General features: G+C 43.7%; 1 protein-coding gene across 5 annotated transcripts in view; it reads left to right on the top strand.

Moving 5' to 3' along the window:
• The window catches only part of MTCL1 (microtubule crosslinking factor 1), a 109,500-nt gene that overhangs the window by 93,628 nt on the left and 3,329 nt on the right, over positions 1-12,543 (top strand). For all 5 annotated transcript variants that reach the window (XM_065668008.1, XM_065668007.1, XM_065668009.1 and 2 more), the window contains 3 exons: positions 1,331-1,636; positions 4,221-4,252; positions 6,264-7,818. In XM_065668008.1, coding sequence (XP_065524080.1) covers positions 1,331-1,636; positions 4,221-4,252; positions 6,264-7,818 — 1,893 coding nt within the window. The remainder of the gene's footprint in view (positions 1-1,330; positions 1,637-4,220; positions 4,253-6,263; positions 7,819-12,543) is intronic.

The raw sequence follows: 12,543 nt of genomic DNA, 5'->3' as shown, positions 1-12,543 counted from the left end.
TTCAGAGAATGAGCCAGTATCTGTACTGTTTTCTCATAAAGGTTTCCAGATCCTTATCCTTATAGAATCTCTGAATATCTGGAAGGGCTTGCAGTTAGAACTGTGTATACAGAAAACCTGGGATGACCATGCTTTGATTCTTGCCCATATGCTGGGGAATGGACCACAGGATCTCTTGAGCTGTACTTTCCAGCCCCTACCTATCTAGGATACCTTAAATTAGCTCCTTTTAATAAAACTGTTCCAGATTTTGTGTATCATCAGCAAAGCACTGAAGATGCACTCCCCTGTTTGTAGACCTGAATCAAGCAAAAATCTCACTGATTTCAGCCTAAGTGCAAATTTAATCATTTGGGACCTAAAATGTCATGACCTACATTAGGCAATACAACATCTATTTATTTTCTCAAACACATGCAACAGGATTAAAATGTTTTGTAGATTCTCAGCCTCCAGGGTCTTAGGGAATGAGTTGCATTTGCAGGTTATTCTCATTAATTTTAGCATGCTGCTCTAGCAAAACATCACAGTTACTTATCAGATTCCTGCTGTCATTCATCTATCTCATATTTACAGTTAAAGGAGAAGTTGACTACATAATCTAATTTTCAGATTGGCAATTTCACTAGTGGTTCACCCTCTCTTCACACAGCTTTTGCAAAGTGTGGATTTAATATCTTTGATGGCCCTTCTATAAATATGCATTTTCTTTAAACATGCTTTGCATGCCTAATTCATTCTTTTGAGAGTGCTGTTTTGTACAAATAGTCAGCTTTCCAGACATGCATTAGGATTAGACCATTTAGAATAAAAAGCCTTTGTCTTCTGTTAAGTGGAATTTTCCACCTCTGGAAACAAGTGATATACATAAAAGTGCAACTTTTGTACTGCTGACAAGAAGAGAAATTTATTTGTTTTGATGAGACTCCAAGTTATTCACCCTCCTTGAGCTGCTACTTTGTAGTGCTTTAGGATCTCATATGAAGATTGCTTTTAAATAACAATCAATGTTGATTCAAAATACAGACAGATGCTTTGCTTTGTGTATATGTACACAGTGTGTATATATGTGTACATATATGTGTAAACAAGCAAAATTATACATATACTCATTTAATCATGCAAAATCCCATGAGTAATAACATCAAAGTCCTAGAGACATCCCTCTTTGCAGAAGGACCAGTACATCAAAGCCAGCATCCTTGGATCCAGGTGGTGACCTCGTGGTGCCTCCCCAGGGCACATGTGCCTCGCTCCTGGGGAAGGATGAGTTCTGCAGAATGCCATGCACTAAGTGATTGCTGTTCTTTTCAATTTGTCTTGTCTCCAGCTTCAGAAAGAAGTGAGCCCGCGAAGAGCAGGTGGTTTTCTGTGTGACCAGAAGGAGAGTAACCTTCGTGCATTTACAACCCAGGGGAACCTTCACGTGCCTCGAACAATGGGGTCAAGATCCTACTCCGATTCAGATGCCATTCAGTTTGAGGATCGGTCTCTGTCTAAGCTGAAGGAGAGTGATCGGTGCAGTGCCACAGAAAACCTGTTTTTGGAATCGCTGTCTCTTGATTCTCCCGATGCATCTGATGAGCCCCAGCCTCGGCAGCTGGAGCGAGAGAAATTCTTGGCTGGATTAATGGAAGTATGCGTTCTTCTACCTTTTATCAAGCTAGTGTGTTCTCTCTTATGTCAGAATTGGTACAGCATCCCTACTGTAGGAAGTGAGATGCTATGTTGCAGGCAGTGCTTACAGTTACTCAGTAGCGAATTTGGTATTGACAAGATTCCTTGTTATGAGCTGGTTGGACCAGTGTCAATCACCTGTAAAACTAGGAGTCAGCCTAGAGGTCCCAAAGATCACCTCACCTTCTGGCCATACATACTATGTATAACTAAATTTGGCACAAGATATTGGTTTAGAAGGTCTTAAATCTCTTCCAGATACACCTATATGAAGAAACATAGGCTGTATTTTGATAGTACAGCAATAAGTGCTTTAGAGAGGCACTTCTGGTTGTTCTGTTGTGGCTGCCTTCTAAATAGATTAGTATTAGTAAGTGAGATGAGACGTTGAATAAATAAAGTTATTCTTTATCAGCAAAGTACCTACCCTGAGGTCACACCAGAAAGCTGTAAAGATGTAAAATACAGTGCTAAGTGATGCCATGGGGACATAGTGAATGTAGTCTGTGTCCTGCTAAAATCTGTGCCACCGCAGGCTTGCTTCCAGTTGTTTCAGCTCTTCACAGTCTTGTTTATATTGTTGCTGAATGAAACCCAGGGCCCACACCTCCATATGCTGGGACAACGTAGCCTGTGAGCTGGTGTATGATATTAGTGGCACAGAGAGTGTTCACACTAATCACAACTGTACACTCTGATGGTTCCTGTGAAATTTAAAACATACTACAACTTAAAAGCAGTAATGTCTCACTTATTTTCTATTGTTCCTTGAACGCTAGCAGCTGTTATGGAACAAGAAGCACTTGGAGACTGACAGGAGTTAAAGTTAGCAAGAAGGCAGCAGGTTGCTTGATGCAGGTTATGAGTATTTTCTTTTTGCCTGAAAATTCAGTTTGGCGCAGCTTCCTGCAGGACCAGGTTCACTGATGTGCCTTAACCTGGGAAAATTTGACCCAAGCATTTCTTTGAGGTGTATAACATTGTTACTCAGCTAAAGGTCTGGAAAACCAAGTTTTATTGAGAGGAAGAAGAGGAAAAAGATTAAGAGAAGCAAGAAATGTGACCACCCTTCTTACATTTTAAGTAGCTGTAGGCTCCTGTGTGTTCCAATCAGATTTTCCTCCCTCAGTGCCAAAAATGTACAGATAGCAGTGTGGGATCCTATATTCCTTATTAGCTCTTATTTCATACATGTCCAGTGCTCAGTGAAGAATGTTGGTACCAGTGTCAGGGATCTATGTTTTGCATTTAACTTTGATTGCTGTTTTCTTTCCTTCAGATTCAGTCTGATATTTAAGAAGGGAGATCTCTCTCCCCCTTTCTGTTTTTCAGACGTTACTGCCATTAACAAAAGTGTTGGCAGCAAATTTTCTTCCTTGGTGATATTTGCATAGCTTCATTCCTTCAAAGCGTGCTTTAGTGAAACCTGGGCAAAGTCATTTTCCCTCAGAGGGTTCGCTCAAGTGAGACTGAATGGAGTTTAATAAATAGCTTAACTGAGGATACACAGGGGCAACAGCAGCCTTCTGACTGTTCCTCTCCGCAGTGTTTTCTTCATGGTACTAACTGCAGTAGAAGCAATCCAGCCTTCAGCCTGATTCTCCATTCAGTCAGATCAGATTTACCCTGCAGTAACTCCACTGAAGCCACCAACGTTATTCCAGACTTACACCATGGTGAATGCAAGGAGGATTGATTTACTGCTATTTTTACCCCTAACTGAATAAATACCACGAAGGTATCTGCTGAGTTAAGCAGTGCAATTTTGAATAGTCACAATTTGAAATACACTTATGTGTATTTGATAATGTTCCTGATTTCATGAGTACTAACACTCTTTTTTTCCTGATGATATTTTGTATGCCCTATAGTTTATTAGGAACATAAGCAAACAGATAAATGATAACTGTAGAGCAATTGCTTCACAAGTATGTATTAAAAAAACCCCAACTCATTATGGGAATTGTCACAGGGAAATAATTGCCATAAAAATATCTTAATGCTGTTAGCAAGCTGTAGGTACCCCCCCCCATGAAACAAGTAACAGTCTTCCTGCACATTTAATTTAGTTAGCTTAATGAGTTTTGACTGGTGCCATTTGTTAGTTCCTAGAGAATATATAATGAAATCTCATGTCAAAGGACCCTGGTTTATCTCTTACTTCAGCACAGTCTCTGGCATAAAGCAGATTACCTTCGGAGAACAAATTCAGTCACAAATATGTGGTCCATGGGGAAAAAAGCCATTTGCAGCTTACCTCCGTTTGTGATTGCACAGGACTATACCAGTTCAAGGCTGTTGTAGATTTGGGATACAGGTTTTCCTGTGCAGTCTGTGGTTGTGATGGGATTGTCCATTCCTGTGTACATAGGGAAAAATACTCCCACTGGCCATTTAAGATTCCTTATCAGAGGGAAAATCAGGCACCTTTTAGAGACAAACATACCTGGTACAACTAATGGGAAATGAATGGCAAAATACCCACAAGCTGATGCCAAGAGGTTCAGAAATAACTTGTCCTGTTTGTTTCTGGTTTTCTTCAGGAGGAAGAAACACACAAAGGAAATCTTCAAAGGTGAGTGAAACTTACAGGGAAAAACCCAGGAAATGCTCAGCTCCCAGAGCTATGTCTCTCTGGTGCCCAAACCACAGACCTGGGGCGTAGTCATGCCACTTCCTAAGTAGCCTATGATCCAGATTAATAGATTTACCCAGGGATTAATTTGTCTCAATATGCTTCTGTTCTACTCTGATTAACTTGGACCACATTCAGCTGTGTAGCACAATGATCGAACTGTATGAAACTGCATAAAGCTGCAGCTTACGCTGAAGGCTAAACCTACCTTAGCAAGTACCGTGAGGGTGGTGAGGCACTGGTTGGTACAAGCTGCCCAAGGAAGCTCTGAATGCTCTATCTCTGGCAGTATTCAAGGCCAGGTTGGATGCAGTCTTGGGTGACACTGGGTTTAGTGTGTGGTGTCCATGCCTATGGCAGGGGGTTTGAAACTAGGTGTTCTTAAGGTCCTTTCCAACCCAAACCATTCTATGATTTTATGAAATAGTGCAGACCTGCAGTCATCGATACATAGAGGAAAACAGGTGGTGCTGAGGACCTGACATACCCCTGCATGTCAGGGATATTTTGCTTTGGACTAGTTCTGGTATGATCCCATGGGCTAAATACCCACCTAAGACTAGGGTGCATTACTTGTGCTTCCCAGCTCACTTTCATTCCAGTGGAACCCAGCCCACTCTCTCTGAATTACCCTTTGATGCAAACCAGAGCATCTGAACAGGAGATCCACTTCAAAACCGCATTCTTGGTCTCACCTAAGTCCTTAATGTTGATGCACCCTGAATGCAGCTGGTGCTCTTGATTAAAAACTCGGTGTTATTTTAATGTATCCTGTGGATCACTGATATTTTAAACCACTGCTTACTGAAACCTCACCCAGCTTGAGTTACCTCATTGAGCTGAATCTCATAACTACACTCATTTGCATTTTTAAGTAGTCTCATTCAGAAAGCTGCCTTTTTGTTATTTTTGCTTAAAACAAAGCAGTAGGACAGCTCAGCTGGATGCTTGTGATTTGTACAAACTAGCAAAATGCAGGAAAGCCAAAAATCCAGAGTTCATAGAATCATAGAATAGTTAGGGTTGGGAAGGACCTCAAGATCATCTAGTTCCAACCCCCCTGCCATGGACAGGGACACCTCACACTAAACCATCCCCCACAAGGCTTCATCCAACCTGGCCTTGAACACTGCCAGGGATGGAGCATTCACAACCTCCCTGGGCAACCCATTCCAGTGCCTCACCACCCTAACAGTAAAGAACTTCCTCCTTATATCCAATCTAAACTTCCCCTGTTTAAGTTTGAACCCGTTACCCCTCGTCCTGTCACTACAGTCCCTGACAAAGAGTCCCTCCCCAGCATCCCTATAGGCCCCCTTCAGGTACTGGAAGGCTGCTATGAGGTCTCCATGCAGCCTTCTCTTCTCCAGGCTGAACAGCCCCAACTTTCTCAGCCTAAATCACACAGCAATTCCCTTTGGTTGAATTTTAGCACAAGTACAGCTCGCCAAACCAGTTCAATGTAACAGCATCTAGGCTGGATGTCCCACATCGCTACACACCAGCTATGCAGCCCGGGCAACCTCAGGAATGGGGCTGGATTCGCTGGTTTCCCAGCAAGTCAGAAAAACTCCACACTTGCTTTGAAAAGCATTCCTCATACTGTCACAAATGCTCATTTTCTGTGAATGGTGTATTTCTGAAATCCTGCTCCCATATTTCTACTGCTTCCGTATTTCAGACATTTGCCAAGCAGTAATCCATGAGAAAGCAGTCAATTAAAACCTATTAATAACCCATTTGGTACTCTTAATGACACGGCAGGAATGCTTGAATTTCACACCTATTTTAAGGGTAATAAATGGGAACTTTAGTGAAAGAGACAACTAATGTGGTTGTCATTATAAGCAGATAGTGAAAGTTGGGTTTTCTGAGTTAGTTTACTGCTGAAAATAAATCACTCTGTGAGTTTCCAAGCCTACGAGTGACACTCTCATGTTCCCCTCTCCAGGGCAATGTCCGTTTCTTCCATGTCAGAATTTCAGCGCCTGATGGATATTTCTCCATTCCTACCAGACAAAAACTTGCCTTCATCCAGCAGCAAAGATGACCTAACCCCTCCCTTGTCTCCTGATGATTTGAAATACATCGAGGAGTTCAACAAAAACTGGGATTACAGTAACACTAGGAACCATGGTGGGGCCAGCGAGAAGCCTGCAGATGGCTGGGCAGAAAGGACAGAAATTGGGAAAGCTGGGAGTGATCCTGCTTCAGATCCTTTCCAGGCATCATCGTGGTACCTCACCACCAGTGTCACTATGACAACTAACACCATGACCAGCCCGGAGCACTGCCAGAAGCAGCCAACGAGGAGTCACGGTGTAACTGAAAAAATGGGAGTTCGGGTCTTTCACAGCCCACCGGTTGTCCGTAGGTTTGATAACTCAGTGATAACTGGCAGCGAAGGGAAAAACCAAGCTGAGCCGGACTTCCTGTTTTCTGTGACCAAAGCTATGGGGAATGTAGCTGAGACAAAAGGTGCTTCCTCGGATATGTTTGGAAGATGGTCTTGTGACCTGGCCAAACATCATAAGGATTTTCTGGAGAGTGGTCTTCATCCCATTGAACGTCCTATTTGCACTACTGTGGGCTTTGCCTCACCCTTGCACAACTTGGAGATGTCCAAAAATATGAGTGATGACATGAAGGAGGTCGCTTTCTCTGTCCGAAACGCAATACGCTCTAATTCAACAGAGCCTCAGTTTAAGGACACTGCATGTCAAACCAATGGTATGAGAACGACAGGGACGCAGACCACCCAGACCATCAGTGTTGGCTTGCAGACGGAAACCCTGCGCAGTATCACCAGCAGTCCACACAAGTGTCTGACACCAAAGGGGGGGTCCACGCCTGTCTCTTCACCATCCAGAAGCCTAAGAAGCAGGCAAGTGACCCCTGTCATTGAAAAGGTCCAGGCTAAGTTTGAACGCACATGCTGCTCCCCCAAATATGGCTCTCCAAAGCTGCAAAGAAAAATCCTTCCCAAATCAGACCAGCCAAATAACCGGACTTTGCCTGGCACACCTCAGAAAGGATTCAGTGAGTCCGCCTGGGCTAGATCAACTACTACAAGGGAGAGTCCTGTCCACACCACTATCAACGATGGCCTCTCCAGTTTGTTCAACATTATTGACCATAGCCCCATCTTTCATGAGACCTTCCAAAAATGCCCCAGGTCTAGCAGCCGGTCCAGGTCAGCAGAACCCAGACCAGAACTGGGCCCAGTGCAGGAGCCATGTACAAATGCCCGTGGCAGATCACCCAGTCCTCTCCGGTTGGGGACAGAGACACAAAAGGAAGAAGGGACTGAGGTGACAAGTATCAGACAGGACTTATCTGCTCCTCCAGGGTACACACTTACAGAAAATGCTGCCAGGATCTTGAATAAGAAACTTTTGGAGCATGCCTTAAAGGAAGAGAGAAGGCTACCTTCACACAGCCCACCAAATCTTAGCAATGACAACAGCACAGGAGAAATTGTCAAAGTAGATCCAGGGTCCATAGAGGTAATGAGTTTGTTTGTTTTTCCTCCTATAGCTAAATGCACTCTTCTTTGAACAAATGCACTATGAGATCTCTTGCAGTCCTAGTAAGTATTTACAATGAATATCCTAGTCCTGTTGTGGTACCACCAGCGAGTTCCAGTCATGAAACTATTGGATTAGTCACTGAAGAACTCATTAAAGAATTGAGTTTCTATCTTGACAGCTTATCGGGCTTGAAAGCATCAGAAGAGCTTTATCCTTTACAGGATAAAGATGCCTTTACAGGATAGAAATGGTTCCTTCCTGAATGACTGGGATAAGGGGTTTCTGTCACACCACATGTTACAGATGCTCTAGGGACTCTAGGTTTGAGTAAGTTTCTCTTTTATGGAAAGGTAGACTCTTCTACACAAGAATGGGTGTTTATAGGTGTGTGTGAAAAGGTTTCTTCAGTACCCCGACGGGCTTTCAGCATACCTTTTCTGGATGTATCTGATGAAGTTTGGCTTGGGTCTGAGAATGTGATTAAATGGCATGACGTTTGGTACTGCCTGTTGCTGCCTCACGAAAATAAGAAAAAGAATAATCAACTAGTCTAAGCACATACGTACTTAGTGTTTAAGAACTCTTTATTGATATTTTGCTTTCAAGAGTGTAGCAGTCGTCACCTGTCTCAGCAAGTATATGCAGGTATTGGGGGTCAGAGTCTCAGGTACAGTAACGTGCTAGAGCAAACAAAAAAGGGAGTGCAATGATGGACAAAAGCTTTTGTTATCAGTGTCTAAGCCTCCTGTTTCTGTGCCCATGAGGGTGTTGCCCTGAGGAGGCCCAGAGAAGCTAAAGTATGCCCAGCTCTTACCAGCACATGTTGCCTTTCTGGTACAGCACTGCAGTGGCATGTGCCCAGCTGGTCGGTGATGCTCCCCAGGTTAGGGGCAGACGCCCATCATCCTCTCTGCTCCATGCTGCCCCTTTAGCATCCTGCTGGCTTGGTGGACCCTGACCACAGGTCAGCAGCTCCTGCTTGACCCCTGCACACCCCAGGCATCCCACCTTGTCCTCAGTGGGCTGACTCCTACCACTCCTGCCTTATGATAGCCTTAAGGGAAGGTTCCAACCCCAGTTTCTAACTCGGCATTTGGCTTGAAGGACCTTGCAGGCACCTGAGTGCTGACACTTTTGGGCTGCAGTTTGCCTTGCACTAGTGGGGGGTTCTCAATGGACAGTCGGTTCCTCTATTGTTACGCTCTGCTCAGAGGACCTGATCTTTTTTGCCTAACAGAGAATCCAAAGCTGAGGATATATTCCTTATATGCAGTTTAAACAGATAGAAATAGGGGAGTTTGTACATAAAAAAAGAAACCACATGCACATAAATAACAGTGAAAGTGGTCTTTATGCATAAACCTCAGAGTGAATAAAAGTGGAAAGCAGCCTCGTTTGTTTGACTCTTTCTAACTATCTCTTCATTTTGTCCTTATTTTTAAATACTGGGAATACACTACTGGTCCTTGTTAGAGAGTGTGTTGTACTCTTACAGGTTCAACGCCACTTTGCCTTCAAGGCATCCCTGAAAACTCTTGATTTCCTCCTGCATCTTTTAAATGTCTCAGTAGATTTCACGTGCAGGTAAAGAGATGTCATCCCACATCATCACAAATCACTGCTGGCAAAGTACAACTAGCATCAGTACCTGGGTTTGATGCCTGGAGAGGTATGGGTCAGTGCTGTTTAGCTAAAACTCATTGACCATCGACCTGGCAGAAAATTGCTCTTCTTATGGATTATCAATATCTTTTGCCTGATTTTGTGAGTTCTGAGCCTCAGAGCTGAGACTTGTTTTTCTTTGCAACTCTTACTTGATTGTTATGATCTTTGGACAGTACTGTCATTTTTCAGGAATACACATTGAAAAGGAAGGTGTTAGGCATTCACAGGAGGAGTTGAGCTTTCCCTCAGTGAGGGATTGCTCTGCAAGTGTACTTAATAGAGCATGGGTTTGCTGCTGCAAAGAAAACTACAAAAAAGTTTCAACTCTGCAGATGCCTGGGGTTATTTATGGATCGCACTGACCACACAAATTACACTTTGTACAAATTCCACTTACCGCATGTTGTACAAAGCCAGGCACAGCAGTTCAGCAAGTGATGATCTTGCAGGAGGCAGGCTGTGCTTGGGACAGCCTCATGTCAGCGCTGCCCCTGCCACCCTCCCATAGATCCCTGCTCTGCTCCCCGCCTCTCCTGTTGATTCCTGGCCAGGACAAGCACCTTCTTAACCACCAAACGCCTTCTTGGTTTTGCATGGTGTGGTATACTAATGACTTTTAGACTTGCATGGAGCACCTGTTGGTGGCTTTTATTTAATTTGACCTTCTGAGTGGTTTAGTTACAGAATTTCCTCTTATATTCCTGCTGCAAATAAGAAATCTAGTTCATATATATATTTAAATGCTTACATACATATATATGTGTGCTAGTGAATGTATATGCGTACATGGTAGTAATAACTTTGTATTTTCTAAGTTGCCCAGAACTGCTTACAAGCAAATTCATATCCACCCAGTGTAGCCTACTAGTGTCTTATCCTACTAACTGACTAAAGCACTATCTTACTTGCATATCATGAGATTAATAAATATTACTATTAAAAATGCAGCTTAGCATTACCTAACTAATGACAGAAGAGTTGTATGGACATTTTTTCTCCCATGACTATCAAGCCTGTAAATCATGGAGCTTACACAAAAGTCCTGGAAGTGGGTCAGACCCACTTCTAGAGTGAGCACTGTGCAAGGACCATCCACACAGACCCACAGAGGGGAGGTCAGCTGCTACGTCCTCTGCTCGCCGGGGCAGAGCAATTGCCACACACTTGCCACTGAACTGTTCAGCATGGGAGGGGGAATGTTAAAAAGAAGGGAAGGCGTTGCCAGAGTTAAAGGGCTTTTGATTTATTTTTAGTCTCCCATCCAGCATCACTGTTAAATAGGAGCAAGGGAGAAGGGTGAAGCAAAGGACTTTCGTGAAACCTGAGCAACATACGCATGAGCAACGTGAGGAACATGAGCAACATAAAATATTGGTCACCTTTTCGCTTGTTAAAGATTTCCAAAACAGAAATTCTCTCTTGAAATCAAACAAAGAGGGGAAAAAGATATAGCTTTATTCCTCTTTCACAGAAATGTGGTTTTTCCCTAGCCCTACCAAGGTAGGCAGAATATATCAGATGTGTTTCTCTACTGAATAGAAATGTTTGGTTTGTTTGATGCTGTGCTCACTTCTGAGACTGTGCTAGGATTGTAAAAGGTTGGTTTGTTTGCTTCCTTCCTTTCTAAATCTTTTTCTACTAGTGGCTTGTCTTTTATCTTTGATTATTAGTTTCCCTGTGATAACAGCGGTAACATGATCTGAATGGGGAGTAACATCTGGAGACTTCTTCCTTGCTGACATGAAATCTTCACTTTAAAAACATAATTGATTAAACCAGTTCTTTCCAACCTACTTGCTTTCTTTTTCTTTTCTGTCTGTTCTGTCCAGAACCAAACTGTCTTATTAACTGCCCCCTGGGGACTCTAACCCTGCCTGCCTCACTGCTGTAAGTCCTTTCTACCTTGTTTCCAGAGCTTTCCAAGAGCCGTCTTTTTTGAACATGTGTGTTAACGAAGGGAAATAAATGACCACAGCTGCAGAGGTATCAGCATGCACCCAACATCTCTGTGGGGTCCTTCGGATGCAACAATCAGGAAGCTCTCAGGGTAGGAGCCCATCTGCTGTCTCCTGCGGCAGCACGGGCTGTAGAAAGGTCACAGTTCAGTCAAACTTTGTGCTGTTGGGTTTTTTTGTTAAACTTTAAAAAATTGGCAAAATTTAAGACCAACATAAAGCTATGTAAAAACATTGTGGGGAAGGGGATTCAGATTTATAGGAAACTTCACAAAATCACAGCATCATAGGATAGTTTGGGTTGGAAAGGACCATCAAAGGTCATCTAGTTCCAACCCCCTGCAATGGGCAGGGACAGCTTTCGCTAGATCAGGTTGCCCAGAACCACATCCAGCCTGGCCTCGAATGTCTCCAGGGATGGTGGTTTTTATTACTGTTTTGTCTACACATGCATAGCACTGCTCAGGGCTCCTGACTGCCATGGGGTGCATTCGCTCCGGCCATGGCTACAGCAGCAGGTGGAGGGGGCTGAGGAGGGGACTCCAGCACGAACCCATGGCTGAAGGCCACCTTTGCTCATTAAGCTGTTCCTGGCCCAGTTTTGGCTGTCGGCTGGGGATGCTGCAGCAGAGGAAGGGAAGAAGCTTTGCAGACATGAGCTGTGAGCATCCACTCCACCTCAGAGCCAGATAACTCATTTGTTTATGTATTAATACAGGCATAGGCATGGCTGCTGACAACCTGGGTCAGGAAATAGCTAGAAACTAAAGCTGAAATCATCTTTCCCATTTTCAATGGCCAGGCTCGGAAGTGCTGCCTGTCCACCCACACCCCCCCAGCAACCACCAAAATAGATTACTCACAGGACATTAATGTTTTTAAAAACATTTGTAGCTATGACAGCTACATGTGGTAAGCGAGGAGGAGCTTTCACAGACCATTCCAGACCTTTTCCTTCTCATTGGTTGGATTTCCGTAGCAGAGGAAGCCATGCTGCAGGTGGAGGTGATGGACTCAGCAGCCAGCACATTATAAGAATTACGCTGGCAGCCGCTTGTTGGCCCTGGAGCAACATCCATCA

The sequence above is a fragment of the Lathamus discolor genome, chromosome 2, assembly GCF_037157495.1.
Source record: "Lathamus discolor isolate bLatDis1 chromosome 2, bLatDis1.hap1, whole genome shotgun sequence".
NCBI classification, from domain to species: Eukaryota; Metazoa; Chordata; class Aves; order Psittaciformes; family Psittacidae; genus Lathamus; species Lathamus discolor.
The sequence above is the reverse complement of the archived record's forward strand: the minus strand, read 5'-3'. Positions and strand labels throughout refer to the sequence as shown.